The sequence below is a fragment of the Seriola dumerili genome, unplaced genomic scaffold (assembly GCF_002260705.1).
Source record: "Seriola dumerili isolate Sdu_G_001 unplaced genomic scaffold, Sdu_1.0 BDQW01000056.1, whole genome shotgun sequence".
Lineage (NCBI taxonomy): Eukaryota > Metazoa > Chordata > Actinopteri > Carangiformes > Carangidae > Seriola > Seriola dumerili.
Genome location: NW_019174311.1, coordinates 3,529,122 through 3,547,641, shown reverse-complemented (window position 1 = coordinate 3,547,641; position 18,520 = coordinate 3,529,122). Strand labels below are relative to the sequence as shown.

Here is an 18,520-nt window from a genome sequence, read left to right as displayed (position 1 = left end):
GTCGGGGGAGGTGAAGCTGCCATGTAACCCTGTCATTTCCACACTCAGCGAGACACGGAGGAGGGAAAACAGGACAAATACGCAGCAGCCACTGGGCAACATTAGGTGTGATGGCAGCAGTTTAAAGGATTATTTTGCACAAATAAATGCTAAGTGACACTCACCTAGTCATGCTGGCTTCACAGTCCCCAGATATATTGTGTGTTTTGGAATGGCTGGCTCACTGATCTGAGGGTAAATGAACCCAGCTGTCCTGGCTGGCCGACATTTAGGCAAACAAAGTGAGACAGGCACATGATCAGTTTGTCATCGTTTCCCCACCTCCCTCAGTCGCAGAGATCTATCAAACTGATGAATGTCAGAATCAGTTATATTCATTCTTTCTCTTAAAGTCTCTCTCTGATTGTTTTATCACCTCAAAAGCAGTTTTGTCTTAAAATTCATTGCATCCAACAAAAGACATGAAGGAAGACTGACAGCACATCGCTTGGTTGTCCGAATCATCAAAAACCACCCAAAAGTTTCTAAGTCTTAATCTTCACATTGAAATATCTGAAGCATAAAAAATTAAGATATATTCATAAAAATGAAGATCACCTGTCGTCTCGTATCACTCATCTGTGTCCTTCGAAAGGCGTTTAGACAGTGATGCTGATCAGACCAGACTCTAATTATTTCAGATCCTGCTTGATTGCTGAGTTGTGAGGCTGTTAAATAAAAGCCCCACAAAAATAAATACACAACACCCACAACATTTACCAGCCCAGACCTTTTGTTTGCACCTAATCACTGTATCAGGGATGAAAACAGTCAGAGGTATATCAGCGGAGGATGAAACCAGATTGCTTCCTTTGATTGGTTGTTTTTATGTCTTTATTTCTTTATTTTACATGTCTGTGTCTTCACTGTGCCAAATGCTGTCAGGTCAGACTTTATTGTACAGGCTTTTATAATGAGCGAATTGAGAATGCACGCTGTCTGTTTTGATGGAATACGGATATTGACGTTATTCAGAACTGATGGGGCCTTTCAACTCGCAACAGTTTGTACAATAAGTAAGCATATAATAACCAACCCCAATTTTCCCTAATGCTGAAGCACTAATGGCTAGTATTGAAGTGAATTACAATAATTATCCACATAAACATCAATGTTAATTTCCCTTTGCAAATGACCTCTCTGATGGTACTCTTTTTAAATGGTGCCATAACCTTTTCCTTTTTCGCCTGATTGTGAGCTGGCCGGATGCGGAGCCACAGCGCGCTCTGTGCTGACAGCAGATGTTCTCCTCTTGGATGTCACCCAGCCGCCACTCAGACTCTGATGCTCCGGCAAAAATCATTCTCCCCGACAATAAACAAATGCCTTCATAAAGAAAAAAAAAAAAACAAAACGAAAAGAACAATCGATAATGATTGTGGCATTTATGCTTCATGCATCATTCAGGTCTCATTTCCGTTGGCTCTGGGAGTGTAAATTCATTTTTAGGCTTGTGGGCTTTAATTTCCGAAGAACTCTGTGGGATCTTGAAGGTGAAAATAGAAAAAGATCCTGGGCTTCTTACACTTGGGCTTATACTCACCAAGGAGCTGCATCACCACTCATAACTCTATCAACCCCCTGACAACTTATTTCTTTTTGGCCCCAAATGTGTTTTGCACTCTTGACTCAAAAATATCCCACACAGTATATCTCTTTGGTCCCGAGAGAGCGACAGACTGTTCTAACCTTCCAGCCACCTCTCCTTGATTTACCGTACCTGTAGAACACATGTGCAAGGACTTGTGGGATAAACACAGCATCGATTTTAAGGTCAAATGTAAAACCTTTATTTATTTGTTTATTTGTTTATTTTAGCACAGTTAAACTACAAAACACTTCAGATTCACTGTTCTTGCTGATAAGACACAAGATACATTGATATGACTTTGCATTAAGATGTAATAATTCAAGAAATTAGTGTTTTATTGACATAATTACACATTGAAGTAAGTGGTTAAGTGGCTGTTTAAAAATGAATATGTACTTATTCACCCTTATGTTGAATGCACTTCTGTGTGAAGTATCTTCAAAATAGCAGAACTTCCGACAGCTCCAAAACAAAAACATTAGCAGGCCACTTCTGTCCAGTCTATTGTTGAGGAAGACACTAATATATTATTCATTTTAATACATTCATTTTAATAAGGCACTAACACATGCTGATACCTTTGTTCAGAGTCAGATAATAATTTCAAAGCCCAATCTACAGCAGTATGTTTAGTTTCTGTAGGTTTTCCTTAATGTGGAATATTTGCTTGTGTTTGTGAAATACAGCATTTTTTATATGATGGATCATGAAACCGTATTTTTTAATCACAGCATTATCTCGTCCAGAGGATTCGGTTATTACCTACTGATTACCCAAACTATACTGTAGTATGATAGAAAAAGACTAAACACTGAACATGCAAATATTGTCTTGTTGTGTTTCCCTTGCTGAAAGCACTGTTTTGAGTTCTGCCTTTGCTGAGGGTAACACTGCTTTCTAAATGTCATTCCGGCGATTGGCACTGCTACTAATGTACTGCTTGTTTGTTTTATTGACTTGACAGATTTTTTTTTTTTAGGGTGGGGGTCATCTGCACTGCAACGTGCTCTGAAATATAAAAAGTAACAGCATCCCTCTGTAATGCTTGCGGCTGCTGACACCGGCACCTTTTCCATCTTTTTCCAGTGCACGCTCTTTGTAGCTGCTCAGCCTTATAACCTTTTTCTCAGCCTGAGGTCCTACCTTTCACACCCTTAGTTCATACCTCAAGGTGCAAAAAAACCTTTCGTTTATTGCAGTGGCTGGCTGTGGACTCAAGGAAGGATTCAATAATATAGATGGAAATGAAAGCGAGAATAACACAATTAATACATTAGAGCTGCTTGAAGCAAAGAATAAAATACAAGAAATCAAACATAAGAAAAGAATAACATTTCTTTGATATTGAGCAGCTCGCTTTCTGCATTTGAATAAGTCTGTCTTGAGGTTGAGCAGCAGAGAGACAGACTGACTGAAGCGATGATGTCATCTGAAGACAAAACCTGGAGCAGCTCTGTAGACTGCGAATAATGGAACAGCTGCTGACACCATTACAGCAGTCGAGGTGGTTTTACTGGGATTTGATTTTTATTTTTTTTTTCACAGCATAGAGGCCCTTCATTTGAATAAAACTCATTTGGTTGGACATAATGCCTCGAACAAAATTCCACTAATTCACTGTCAAAGGACTGACTCCAAAAATGGTCACCTGTTGACGTCACCCATTCAAAGCTAATCACTCTACTTTCCTGCTATAGAGAGCTGAAGTTCTCTATTTGTAGACATCTGCTTTTCTGCTTAAAATCAACTGAGGAATGTGTGGTGGATTTTCCCTTTAAGGAAGTTTATCAACCAGAGAAGAAGACTTTTAGCAGACGTGAAAGAGCCTTAACTGAAATTTGTTTGCCAGTTTTAACTTGATCTGATAAGATTTTTTTATGCAACATCGAGGTCTTTGCATTTGTAACTATCATGACCAGAAAAACTGAATATGAAAAGCTTCATGTAGATACATCCTGTGTTAACTGCACGGCTTGACCGAAATCAAACAAATCAAACATCCCATCCAAAAAAGCACAAAACATATTCATTATAAAGGCTTCGGGATCCATTTGAATATTGGGGCAAGGGTTGTACATGTGCGTCATGAACAAAGCCCATTTGCAAGATACTGACTAAACTCGATCGTGTGTTTGTGTGCATGTACCGCAGATAATTTGCTCACACACAGAGCTGAGCATGCACTCCAAACGTGCATAGACGGACACAAGGCACTGGCCGTTTTGATTTCAGCATGATCAAATCTTGAATGTCCATGTGCACAGGACAGACAGTGTCCTCGGAGCATTGCTTCACCTGCTTGCTGTTCCATGCAGTAATGAAGTGCTTCCTTATATGAAGTCAGCCAGTCATTAACTAAAGAATAGGCCACTTGAGATCAATTCAAACCGCAGCGAGTCTTTGTATCTGGAGAGTCAACCGAAGGGGGAAGAGTTTCTGCCATGTTTTTTTTTTTTTTTTTCTCATTCTGCACAATTTCCAGATCTTTCTGCTGGTTATGTGGTGACCTCTACAAGCTGTAAGCACAGCTTTGCCCTGATTCAGTGTGTCTTTGAACAATTTGTGCTAGAAACAAATTATACTCCCAGACATGCTAGTACACTTTGCGAGTATATTTACTCTCACTATGTCATCCTTTCGCCATCTTCATCCTCACTCTCATCCTCTTTCTCCTCTCCACCGGCTGCAATCACAGCAGTTTCAACCACCCACATGCTGTAAACTGTAATTAAGGACTTGAATAAGTGGGGATGTGTCACTTGAGCTCAACACAGAGGAACAATGTAGAGTTAATCCACTGTAATTTGCTCGTCCACTGCAGTTATGCAGAAACGATAAGAGTTTCGGCTTCCACAGCACACTACCTGCTGCAAATAACAGATGGTTTAAAAGCAGCACAGGCCAAGATGTCTCTCGGAGTCAGATAATCATTCACTCATCAGTGTCTGAGTTCAAGTCGGTTAGATCAACAACGTTCGGTGCAGAACATCACAGAATTGAGAAAACAGGTCGCTTACATTGACGTTGCTGCTCTGGCTGTTCCGGGGTCTCACTCTGTTTTCAAACCCCAAACAATTGCCTCGCCCTGAGCCTCGTGGCCAGACGTTCACCAGCTAAAGAAACAGAATTGATTGAATGCCGTCAATATATATTAACATTGTTCTTTGTTCTGAGCGGAGCAGCAGGTTTGGTTAATGTTTCCATTAGCACCGCCATTGTTCTTGCTCATTCAGCGTGGGTGCAGAGAATACAGTTAATGGCCTGAAAACAAAAATACACCTGGAAATGCTTCATAGTAATTTCTTGATAAAGACTCATACCAATTTTCTGAATGCATTTTATCCACCAACAGCTGTCTTTAGGGGTGATTACAGAGAAATGACGTATGTAAAAATGTATATACATGCAAATGAATGGGAAAAAAATTCTATGGGTGCTGTCATCTTGGTGGGCATAATCCGTGATTAAGAGAAAGGAAGAATCAGACAGAATGATCTGATGGAGTGATATTCAATTTGAGAAATACAAGGGTTTTTAGAAATGTGAGATGGATATAGACGAGGATGAGGATAGTTTCCAGCTTATTTAAATCAATGATTTATGTCTGAGTGCCATATTGGACGATTAGGAAGTTAAATTTTTTGTTCTAAAAAATAGTTCCACTTGGCTAAATCACTTTTTTGTCATGCACGTATACTGTATATAAGTAACATAGTTTATTGCCATTCTCATTATAATATTACAGGTTATTGTTTTGCACCTTGTTGATTGTTTTTTGTTTTTCATTTTTGTTGTTTGTCATCAGGGTTTTTCTTTTTTCAGGTTTTTCTCAATGTGTACAGTGTGTCTTGCACTGATTGTGTGTTCTTTTTTGTGTGTGTTGTGTGTGTTGTCCCGTGAACAAATAAAGTTTCTTGGATGGACTTTTTAAAGTTGACGGACTACAGCTTTTAAACATTTTTTCAATCATCTTCAAAAACCAACAGAAATATATCAACAAAGGTTTCTATTGTTTCATGAGAGGAACATTGTATAACTGCATATCGTTGTAGCAGATTTACTACAAAGTGTCCCAAATGCACACGTTCAATGTATGATTCATTATTTATGCTGGCTTCCTACATCCTCTGATGCTAATGATCAAGAATGGCTGCTGATGAATTGATGTTGAGCCTTTATGTGCTAGATTTCATTCCTGACGTCAAGCCCATTACTACATTCAATTTGGCCTGGCCTGGCTCTTTTTCACAGATAACAAATATGGTCATTTCCTTGCTAATTCAAACAGGCCCCAGCTTTAGAATTTCAGCGGACTGCCATAAGGCAGTAAAGCAGTCAGTGACGTTGGTGCGAGGAAACAATGATGAGAAATGGCACACAGGTGCTGCTCTCGCCCCTGAATCCTTTCCTTCATTATGGTGCCTCACCACCACATTGCTTTCCCCTCATTATGTTTCAAATAGATCTCTTGCACATCACTACTGAATTACATTTTAAGGCCAAAAGAGAATTTTTAGCTTAAAAAAAAATAAATAAAAAAATAACACTTGGTCATCCAGCATGGCTTTCATAAGTCAGAAAATGACTCACCTCTTTGAAGTTCTTGGTACGCCTGCAAGTGATCAGCAGTGAGCATTTCTTTCAATAACATCATACAATAATGAGCCAAAACATTATGATCACCCACGTGTCACATGCCGCTGCTCCTCTGCTCTGAAGGAGCTCAGAAGAGCTCCGATTCACTGGGGCATGGACCCTACAATACCTCTGAAGGTGCCCAGTAGTATCTGGCACCAAGACATTAGCAGCAGATCCGAGTTGCGAGGTGATGCTGCCGGAGATCAGACTTGTTCCGGCAGATCACCTACGACGCCGTATCATCCATTTGTGGTTTGTCCCTCCTCAGACCTCTGATGACCAGGAGCACTCCACACGCCAACACAGTCATCAGGCCCTCACCAAAGATACATCCACTCATCAGCAACACACCCGTATCACTGATATGAAATTATATAATAGCGCTGACAGGCCATGACTCAATAACTCCAGCAGGGATATTAATGGGGGGTTATTTCTTGTATAATTGATTGAACATTTTCGGGTCTGTTAGGCTTGAGAAAAATGATGGTCAGCCTGAACATTAAACATGGATTTCCAATATGAATAATGGCTCAACTCTGGTCGGCAGCAGTGAGGACTTCACATGCCATTAATAAACAAAAACCATCACTGTCACCCATAATGCTGCAGTGACATTTAGGATCTTGGTGGCTGACATCGTGCGTGTGTGAGTGAGTATGTGTGTGTGTGTGTGTGTGTGTGAGTGTGTGTGTGTGTGTGTGTGTGTGTGTGTGTGTGTGTGTGTGTACAGCAACCAGACCATTTGACATAAAGGGATTTCATGTTGTTAGAGCAACTGCAATCAGGTGTATTGCCATCCCACAAGGACCCAATTGTCCTGAAAATAGTCATAAGCAGCACTACATACTGGGAGAAAATAACATTATTTGAGATCCTCATCTGGTGCTGTGGCAACAAGTCTATTACAGGTGCAAAGGCTAAGCCAAACAAGGACAGCTAATCACAGGAATGTGCCTCTTGTGATTAAAGACCTATATTGTACACATCACACAGAACACTGCAGTGCTTTAACAAGGCGGTCAATATCATCTTGTGATTCTTTCTTCTCTCCCTGCAGCCCTATTCTTTGAATGACACTATCAACACAAGTGGCTCCTGGTCATGAGTCTGACGTTCAGTGTAAAAGCCAAACTAATGAACTGTGACGGTAACTCCCACTGCTTCATCATGATGGATCACATTTACTCTGATGGAAGTTTAGTGACTATAACACAGCAACACTTTTTTTTATTGAAAATTATAGATAGAGGCTATATGGCTGCATATGACTTGAGTGCTGAAGATGCTTTTCTTTCTTCAAGAACAGTTTGTGTTTTATATCCAATCAGCTTCCCTCATCATACGATCAACTTTGATAGTTTTCCAACCGCTGTGACTCCAAGGGGAATTGGTCTTGGGGCTCACAGCCCGCTGAAGGATTTGAAGATTGTTCTCCACAACCTTGAGACATACAGACACAGATAATTTGCTTGGACAACACATTCTCACAGAAGGAGTCAAATCAGATGAACTGATGAGATTAGTTGTCAGTGTAGAGAATCATTAACTTGGTCAACGAAGCGCAAAACAATTAATCTTTGCATGTTTTGCATTGTCACCGGAAAGACAACCCCTACACCTACCTGCACCACAATGCCTCCGCTCCTCTGCTTTCACATCACTCCTCTGCCTTGTTGCTTAACTTTGCTAAAATTCAATGGTTTTGTGTGAAATATTTGTATGCACCACTAGAGACAACTCTTGGCAAGTAAAGAAATCAAGTTTGATGGTGAACTCTCAACGTTTCTTCTAGACTGGTAATACTGGCTATTGGATAACATTGGCTATGTAGCAATAACAAAAACTTGCTAGCTCCTTTAACTTGTAAGACCTTTAACCATTCACTTGAATTTTTCAATCAGACTAACAACAGGTTCCTTGATTTTCTGAAAGAGTCCCATCTAATTTTCTGTAGATGTAACATTTCTTCAGCCACATACCAGACGTTTGTAGCAGTTTTCTGGCCAGTAGTGTAGTTAGAGAGATGGCCTGGGCTTCATGCCTACCCTTCACTCTACCTGACTTAACCACCCCAAATAGCATGCTGTGAAGGGCAGGGGGAAGCTCCCTATGAAAACCCCTAGCAAAAAAAATCTAATAAATGACCAAAAAGAAATTGAATTCCTTGATCTTTTAAACATTTCACACAGAGTTGTGAAGTATCTTTGAATAGTTTTTGTAATCTAGTGGGAGAGAAGTGAAGTCTATGCACATCTTTGAAGTGTATTGAAGTATGCCTAGCATTTATAGAACGGCTGTGAACATTTTCAGTGCAGGTTTTCCACACTTGGTCTTTAAATTCTACCAGTCTTCCCTAAATGTATATATGGTCAAATTACCAAGAGACTGTCCAAAGCAGCACCACCATTGCTTGTGCAGTGGGACATGAGCCCTTAAAAGTTTTTCAATTGCAGAAAGCTGAAGAAATATCAAGTTGGGAGCTGTAAGAAGGAGAGGTTCCGCAGGTCCTTCATTCCAGCAGCTGTCAGACTCCACAACTCCTGCTCTTCCTGACCATGTGCAAACTTGCACTTTTTCATGTACATATCGTGTGTATTGTGTATATTGTATTTATTAGTGTATATTTGGTGTATTTTTGATGTATATTTCCATAGGTGTTTATTCTATAGATGTTTATTTTTCTGCTGTGGTAAATGAATTTCCCAGTTGTGGGATTAATAAAATTAATCTAATCTAATCTAATCTAATCTAAATGTCTGCTGCAGTTGCTGGAAAGAGGTGAGGTGATCATTAATATAGAAATCTCTAAGAGAGATGATACCCTTCTCCCTCCTTATTGCAAAGACTGTCCTGTCCTCAGGACCTGGTTCAAACACACAATTGGAGTATGTTGTGTGCAGTGAGGAAGAAAATATACATTTTGGTCTGCCTGCATACAGTGCCCTCTTCCTTTATCTCGCTAAATTCCTCACTATCTTACAATACCTCTACCTTTCTAACTGATACAGTCTGGGAGTCCCTCTCAGCCCCCTGGTAAGTTGACCCTAGGTATTACACTGTAAGACCTCTAGATGAAAATAACCTTTATTTCTACACTCTTTTGATCCATTTGTCATCCTGTCAGACCACATGTCTGTAACTCTAGGTCACCTGTATTTACACACTGTATTTACATACAGTTGACCGTCCCCTTTTCCTCAAGCGTATGTCCCCCTGCCCTTCACTCATGGTCAGTCTATTGCCTCAGACTTGCTCTGTGTCATTAGGCTCACCGTATTCTGGAATACCAGTTAACTCACACCACTACAGCAAACTTGGAACTAAGGACTTGAGTGACTTTTCTTCAACAGCAGGTGACCTGGGACACCTGAGAACAAACATTTAAGGAGTTTTGGATTATGGGGTTATTCCCATATATGTCTTTTTTAGCCTTTGTTGGACTATTAACAAGTGCTGGGAGACATGAACACTTACAAGAAAGGGGCTTAATCTGTAGCCATCCAGGCATTACTGCCAGGAGGGCAACCTCTCTGGAAAGAGAAAATATTTAAATGGACAACCAGAGAGTAAAATCTAAACTGGGGAAGACCACCTCCTACTTTTATTCAAATGCTTCCTAGAAATTCTAGGTGCTGAACCCAAACATATGAAACATGTAGGATTGAGGGATGCTCACTTGACTGAAAAATCTACAAACACCTATGCTACCATTTTAATGGCACTGATGCATCCCATCATTGAGATAAGCAAGGTGTGCTAAGGTGTGTTTTATGTGAGTTATTTTACCTGAGTCTGTGTTTAGGCAAATGTCATTTAGTACCTTTATGAGGGCAGTTTCAGTACTGTGATGTTGACAAAATTGATGATTGGAAGTTGTCATAGTAGCCATTTATGTTCAGTAAGTTACTGATTTGGTTAAAAACTACTTTATCAATAACCTTGCATAATGGGAGGTTTGGGATAGTTACTAAGTGCCAAGGCATTCAGGTTTCTCTTTTTCAGAAGGGGTTTGATAACTGCAACCTTTAGTGATGCTGGGAATGTGCCTGGAAGACGGGAGCCATTCACAATTTGCAAAAGTTCGAATGCCACGCAGCTAAAAAACTTGTGGGTGGAGTATCAGAGCAGCAAGTAGATGGCTTAAGATGCAGCACTATTTCAATATCAATGGCAGTAAACTTAGACATTAAGACTACATTTCTGATACTGATACTGAAATTGAATTTTTTATTTGTCCCATACTTTGGCGTATTACTGCATGCCAGCACAACTAATGACATTCCCAGCTAATTAGCAAATGTTAGCTGTATTAGCATGTTAGCATATGGTAAACTTTATACCTATTAAACATCAACACAATGCCATTGTGAGCAAGATAGCATGCTGAAGTTAGCAGTTAGCTCCCCTGTGCCTACATACAGCCTTACAGAGTTGCTTAATGTGGCTATAGACCTTAAGTCTTGTTTTAACAGTCGCTGGGGATAATCCTGGCAAAACTTTTTGAGTTTTTATTTTTATACTACTCCTAATTACACTGAGAAGGCACCCCCCCCCCCCCGAAAGCTCAAGAGCACACTAATGAGCCCTAGTTTAAGACATCTTATATTAAAATGATAAGACTGCTACTGTTTGCTGTAATAAAAGTAACCTGTGGTTTGCATCCCACAGCACTCAAATGTCATTGTTAAACTAAATCCTTGAAAACCTGTGTTTTACTTTCACACCACAGACCTGCCCAGCTTCTCTAAACAGTGGCATCCAGAATGAACAGGGTCACTATAGTGACCAGCGTGCTGCATTCCTTCCTCACGCTGGTGACAGCTCATTTTCTGAGCCGTGGCTTTAGCAGTGAAAGAGCAGAAGGCCCTATAATGATGAGCTTTTAGCGCTGGTACTGGGAGGCTGAATAAGCCATCAGGCATCATTAGGCCCTGCTGGGGAAAACAATGTCTCCATTCCTATTGGTGCTCCCCAAACAGGAGAACTCTTTGGGAGAAATATATCAGAGACACTTTAGCCTGTATGTTGTGTGCACTAAAATGCTTCGCTCTGTCGATGCTGGGCATCATTCAGCGGTCAAAGAGTGCATCCTCATGATGTCGTGTTTTAAGCATAATTCATATCACCTGAAACATCTTGTTGTCAGTTTATCAGTACACACCTACACATTTTCACGTATATGCTAAAATCTTGATTTGAAAAAATAGGAAGCAGGAACTCATCAATGACAGGAAGACATGGAACTGTAACACTTTCAGCTGAATAGAGGAGAGTCTCTTCTGAAAAGGCACTAATGATCTCTCAACAGAGTAATGCAAACCTGTCACGTACACAGAGAGACAGGTCCATTATTCCTACTGGGCATGTCTTTTGCCTAGAACATTTTTTAAAAATGGTTACTTATATATTTATTTTACTTCAAAATGCCTCAGCTAGTCAACCATACCGCCTTTGTTCACTGCTCTGGATACAACCTATCTAAAATGTCACAACTAAACAAATTGAGCCCGGCTGACAGAGATGAATAAGGCTGCTGCAGGCGTTGTGTCCTGAGTCGCTGGGCTAATAAAGTACAAGTACATGTCTACGAACTGCACAAAACTTCCATCTCTGATTTTCAAACAAAACATGAACGCCCACTGTATAATGTATCCAATAAAAATTCAGGAAGTATAAGAAGTATTTTCCCTTTCTTATTTTTTCTTGGCTAGAATGTAAAATTAACATGGTTATGTAGTTTTATATTTCCAATTTATTCTGATACACACTGAATTAGCACATGCTTTGAGAACATGACACATTCTATTAAATAAACGTCAGCTGCAGTAGCCTGCATCTCTAAAACATCTCATTTCAAAAGATCATTCCAGTCCCTTTTATGTAAATGATTTTTTTCAGCATGAGTCTTTGTTGATAGCGTTTGTTGTGCACAGGAGAGGACACAGCCTTTCTATCAGCGTGGAAATCGCCACACAACCTGCCTGTTAACACCTTTCCTCAGAAGCATCAGCCAAGCGCCGGGTGTTAATTTGGCCTGTCTTGACCGATCGAGGCCAGGTTAGGGAACCGTTTGATGTTAACCATTTCTAAAGTTTCCCAAGTGCAGGATGAAAATGAGTTCTGACATCTGTGAAATACAGAGACAAACACAGTGATCGTGTGTCAGTCAGCGAGGCTGACACAGCTTACAATGAAGGTGAAATAATAAACGTAAAAAGTATTTCCCTTTCAACTGTTCTGTATGTTCATGTGTACACCATTCAGTTCAGGAAAAAGTTTTGATTAGAGAAAATAAGGGTTGTTAGGTTAGCTCAGTTGCTAACAGGATGGTATGTTCATACATGTATTTGTACCATCCACTCCTGTCTCATAACTGTCTGCCACTCGTTGCCCTTTGGTAAGGCAGTTAATACTCCAATAGTGACATAAAACCAGAACACATAATAACCTATGATAGCTTCCTCCATTTTGGACTGTCCCCAGCATGCTTTCCCTCCACGGTCAGCACTGTCAAGATGGCTTGCTGATGGTCAGCGGTGTAGATTGGTGAGTCCAGAGTGTTTATATAATATCAGAGTTACCATAATTACCACTTTCTTTTATGACAGTCAACATCAAAATGACTGGGAAGGACGAATTTTCCTGGAAGCTCCAATACATCAGAAGTGCTGCGTAAGTGTGTTGTTAAAGCTAATTAAACACCGAGATTTAATAGATACAGTGAACCAGCACAGTATTTTTAACCTTCACACATCCAACTCTGCAGGAAAACAACTGTCCCTCATTGCACTGTTCGAATTCTGCACCTGTATAGCAGCCATGAACAGTGTTTTTTAGCAGTTTGCTTGCTTGGCAGTATGATGTCCTTAAAAGAAATGTAGCTAGCGTTTGTGTTGTTCTGTTTGGATAGGAGATGCTAATTAAGATTCATTAAAATTAAGCTGGAATCTTCAGTAATGACTGAGGAGCAGACTGACAGCTGCCATCTTGAATAGTTTGAGGATGTCGATGCTCGGAGGTTGTAAACAGGGTAATCATTAGCTCCTCTCTTACGTAACATGAACGTGGCAAAAGCACACCCACACATTTTTACGGTAGTTCCATTGGAGCGAACTGAAATCACATTTTGCCTCTTAAAATGCAGGTGTGATCTTAAAAGCTGCATTAATTGATTTTTGTCCACTAAGAGGAAGAAAAACTCCAGAAGAGCCGTGAAATGTTCAATATTGTTATGGCTAACATATTAGAAACAGAGTTTTCATTTGGAGTTTCTGGCAACGTGAAAAACAAATCCCATGTTCATTCTCATGATCAACATTAAGCCCTGAGAAAAATATTTCTTTGCTGGTTTGTTGCTAAATATGTCTGCTGTTTTGGTGGCAGGTGTACAGACGGTTTAGAGTCTGTTTTCTGAAAACAGCTGCACACATGGTTAACAAAATGGTGAGAGAGAACGTTAGAATAAATTTGTGGTCCAGAAAACCAAAACAATAAGCTAAAATAGGCCAAAAAGGAGCAGAGTTTTATGATAATTCTCTATGGTTATCTGGTCCCTATTACATTACGCATAGTGATTTGATTAAAAGCAGGATTTTTACCTATTGTCTAATTAGTAACCTAAGATGCTTTGAAAATATTTTTTTGATCAGCAGAAGTCCTTCCCTTGATTTATGGTCACTCTTTTCACACAGAGGGCTAAAATTATCCAACATGAAATAGCCATAAATGAGCCATATATCACGATGTGCATCCAGGCTAAATAATAATATACAGTCACATCCCACAAAGTTTACCACTTTTCTCTGCATTTATGTAACCATGGTGGGTTCACTTTGAAGTTGTTTTTTCCTCCTGTGAGGAGCACCAACAAAACCTAAGTCTTTGTTATTTTTAAACACCGGCACATATGAAGTCACATTTAAATTTGAATTACACAGTTAGGCCTGAGCACTCCCTTCCCTCCTCCTTCAGATCAAAAGGAAAGCCAATAAAATGCTTTGCTTGCAGGCATCAGCTTTGATGTTGCTCCTCTGCATGCTCATTTGAGCCCAGTGGCATAAAGTCAGGAGTGGACAGCACCTCTACTGACATCAAATTGTTTTGTGTTATCTCAACCCCAGAGATACTGATTATTATTAGGTGCTGCACTTGAATAAAAAATACTTTTTCACATTTTTCTTTATTCTTCAAAATGTTTCTTTTACTCTGGCGCAGCACAACCTAGATATTCTCCTCGTGAGTTGTAAAACAGAAAATGTGTGATTTTGATACAGTTCTTTTTATCTCAGCGATGAAAGATGGTGTGAGATGAACTGTAATCAAGTAAGCCCATAGGAGCCTTTGTTTATCAAGCGTCGTTAAAGGCAGCGACAGCGCAGAGTTCCCAGCGGTTGTGAGAACCATGTAATTACATTGCTTTGAAATTTGTGGAACTGTAACTCACCATCAAGTGCGGTTTTCAGGGGATTTTTTCTTTGTCTTTTTCAATAAAAACTAGCATGTGTCATTAAAGAGCTTTTCTCTCCAACTTGTCTCAGACACGAACACAACGACAATAAAAGGAAGAAATGTCATCATCATGGCTTTTAATGTTCCACTTGTAATTGAATCGAAACTGTGAACTTCTGTTAACTCGTGTCTTTTCAGCAACAGGAACACAAGTGCGTTTATGAGTCATTACCAGCTATTCATCCTGCTCGGGAAGATGATGAGACAGTAACCCAGCTGAAAAAAGCCTGTGGAAACTACTCTGAGCTTTGCCTTTGGCTGTGTAGGATTTCTATGGACTCTGGTGGTACATTATTGTAGATTATTCAAGAATTCACAGATTTCACTGGAAATATTTTACTTGATTATACCCCTCCAAACAGCTGCTAAACAATGGATTAGATTCTCCATTGCCAAGTTTTTTCACACACACCTTGACCTAATCAACAAAATGCCGCTTTTTATTTCAACACTAAGAGCCAGTAAAGGGGATTGTGTGTAAGAAAGAAGTGTGAGAACGTTTTGTCATATATTATTTCACAGCACAAACCTAAATAATGTTGTGAAATTGCTTTTATGATTGTTAGCCATTTTTCAGCAGTCCTTTATTTAATGCTGTTCTAGGTTCGGTTGGTTTGTTAATTTTTGATTAAACTATTACAAAGCACTACTTATTTGCACTGCCTCATACAGTGATATATTTCATCTGCATGTAATTTATCACATGAAATCCATCAGTTCATTAAAAGGGACTATGGACCCGCCTTGAAAGTCAATATTTGATCGCAGCCAGTGCACCTAGTCCGTGCTCTACCTCTACTCACTAAGTGGTTAAAAACCACACATATCACAGCGGCCGTACATGACAGGAAGGCAATGAAAGCCTGTGATAATTGTATCATGACTGATTGAGAAGTGAGCCACCGCTAACCAACGCAGGGTCTTGTTTGCCTCGAGAATCGAACACTGGGTCGCAGGAGAACACATCATTATCTCTCAACATGGAGCATCAACCTCGTCTGTGCCCTCACAATCAAACAGTGAGGTCAGATTCACATCAACACAGCACGTCTTTTTTTTTTTTTTTTTGACCTAACATTTAGAAAATGTTTTCTTCATCTTCCAGACTACGTGTCCTTTAACTGCTGTCAAAGGACAGCATCAACTAAATACAGGGAAGCTCCTAATTTATTTGCTTTCTTCTCTTCCCTCTGACATGTTTAACGACCTGTGAAGTCAATGACGCATCTCCCCCAACCTGTGACCGGGAATTAACTCACTCTGACTAATAAAACATACACAAAGACAGGGACACTTCTTTCTTTTTGAGTCGGGGTTAAAATATTTTGTTATATATTTATATAATAAAGCATTTAGGCACAACATCATTATTAGGATTTTATTCAGTAATTATGGAATTTTTATTTTTCTTTCTTTCTTTTTCCTGGGATATTAAATGTTTTCTTTTGTTAACAGAAGAGCAACAGAGAAAAACTGACTGACTTTCAACAAAGAAATCGAAAAACTTTATCTGTATTTTCTGTGTGCCATTTGCATCTACATTTTAGTGCAGTAACCGTTGTGATCATAATAAAACCGCAGCCATAACTTTTGCATGAAATCTGACTTTGCATTTATATTGTAAAAAGCAGGTGGAAAATATGACCTTTTCTTTTTCTCTGAACAATTTGCAAAAGCAATTGACAGTTATTACCATCTCAAATATTATATCCATGCTTTATTGTTGACCCTGAAAGAAACTGTTACATACATAAATACATACATTGTATACATAAATAGATACATAAATAAGTAATATTCAAACAGACACACTGTCTCAGTGAAGTCCATCGATGTTGCATGTCTGACAGGTGTAGATGATATGTACAGCTGAGGTCAACTACAGTTCATGTGGAGCTGGGAGGGAAGGAGAGCAGTAGGCAGGCAGAGCCGGGAGGTTTTGGGCTCTGTTAGCAGGAGGTGAAAGTTTTCCAGAAGAAGTTTTTACAGGGGGCTTTGCGGTCGCGCTGAGGCAGCGATAGCCTGTTGTAGACAGCCCTCTCCTCCAGACGAGACTCCAGCGGTTCCTCAAGATCCACAGGTGCCGCTTCCCCCGGCAGCATGTTGGTGTCCAGAGCTCCGTCCAACAAGCCGGACACCAGCTTCAGGATCAGCTCTTTGCGCTCTTTGCTCAGCTCCTGACCAAAAATCAGAAAAGAAGAGAATTTATTATTAAGGAGACGAGATCATGGAAAATGTGTAAATTCAATATCTTGTAGTTATCTTACTGGGGGGGGCTCAAGCTGAATTTTCCCATTCAATGGGAAGAATTGAAAATTCTCTCAAATGCAAATTAGAAATATGACACACTATTTATTATGTTGATTTCGTAAGCAGTTTTGATTGTAAGTTCAGATATTCTTTTTAAAACAATTTTTTCCCTACAAAAAAAACAAAACAAACTAGATCAATCTATCCATAATAAAAGCTGAAATTTAGGTAAATGTTCCCATGAACAACAGTAATCTCCTTACCCTGTTCACGTGGATGGGGCTCCTGTCCTCCACAGGAAGCACGGCGGCTGCTCTAACACTGAACAGAACACCCATGAGAGCTGCTAACATCACGAGGAGCTGCATGCTGTGACAAGAGTGCAGGTGACGGACCAGAGCTACAGTCACAGGAGCAAGAGGCTCACAGGAGTGTGTGAGTGAGTGTGAGAGAGAGAGTGTTAGTGTGTGTGTGTATGTGTGTGTGTGTGTGTGTGTGTATGTTTTGAGAGGAAGGGTCTGAGCAGCTCAGACCAGCCAGAGATCCAGAGGAGAGTGATGGAGAAAGTGCAGTGCAGTTGGAGGCAGCTGCTGGTCACAAGATTTGGAAACCACTGATGTTTCTCCTGCTCTCCCTCCAAAGTCCCTCACTCTTTTATACGCCTCCCCCTGTCTGCCACTGACGTAGAAGGTGGTGGGTGTATGACGGTAGCGTGGAGGGTGTATGTGTGCGAGCACTTTTTTGAGGGGGGGGCGGGGGGGGAGGGGGGGGTACATGAGTGTGGAAGAGGAGAGGAGATGAAGGGGTCAGGAGAGAACAAATGGAACCACTGAACAGCTAACCTTTGTGAGGTGGCTGTGTTCATGTAATTCTCAGAGGGAACATCTGCAGCAGATGACGTCACTGGGCTAAAACCAGGTGTTGATATCAACATTTAACTAATGTATTGGCAGACAGTCTCAAACAAGACCTCTTCAGGCAGGTGGATGGGCAATTCCGCAGCTCATCGACTGTGTGATATCATCAGGTGTCCTCTGACCCTGTTTAACGCCGAGATAAAACGGCTCCCTGCAGCCGCAATCAAAAAAGTCAACACAAACTGAGCACAAGCCGATTTATCGTTGATCACTTACACATCCCGGTGTTTACCGCTCTGCTGTCAACATCTGATCCTTGTCACAGTGCTTCTACGTGCATCTCTGACACCTGCAGATTACAATTGAACGGTCTGACACTCACTATGACTGGGGGAAGTGTCTTCAGGAAATGCACATCACCAATCTAGTGGAGTAAACAGAGTTGTTAAAAAAAGAAAGAAAAGGAAAGGAAAGGGAAAAAAGAAGGTTAACTTTGGTCTACACTGGCAATTTGGTAGAGTGAATTTTATTCACTTTCTTGAATTAAAGCAAAGCAACAATGACTGTGAGAGTGAAATATATTCTAGTTAGATATTTTGTAGACTTTAAATTCACACTATAGACTAAGCTGTTT

The 18,520-nt window shown here is 40.2% G+C and overlaps 1 protein-coding gene across 1 annotated transcript; it reads right to left on the bottom strand.

Moving 5' to 3' along the window:
• Nucleotides 1-16,616: 16,616 nt before the first annotated feature.
• Nucleotides 16,617-17,559, bottom strand: LOC111219233 (somatostatin-1B-like). Its single transcript, XM_022741849.1, has 2 exons — nucleotides 17,293-17,559; nucleotides 16,617-16,956 (listed from the first exon to the last, which is right to left on the bottom strand). The coding sequence occupies exons 1-2, from the start codon at nucleotides 17,395-17,397 to the stop codon at nucleotides 16,729-16,731; spliced, it is 333 nt and encodes a 110-aa protein (XP_022597570.1). The 5' UTR covers nucleotides 17,398-17,559; the 3' UTR covers nucleotides 16,617-16,728.
• Between the last annotated feature and the right edge of the window lie 961 nt (nucleotides 17,560-18,520).

Bases quoted from the DNA above. Each gene is read 5' to 3' on its own strand.
- LOC111219233 (XM_022741849.1), bottom strand. From the start codon at position 17,397: ATGCAGCTCCTCGTGATGTTAGCAGCTCTCATGGGTGTTCTGTTCAGT. The intron at 16,957-17,292 runs GTAAGGAGATTA...ATTTTTGGTCAG, and splicing joins GCCCCATCCACGTGAACAGG to GAGCTGAGCAAAGAGCGCAA.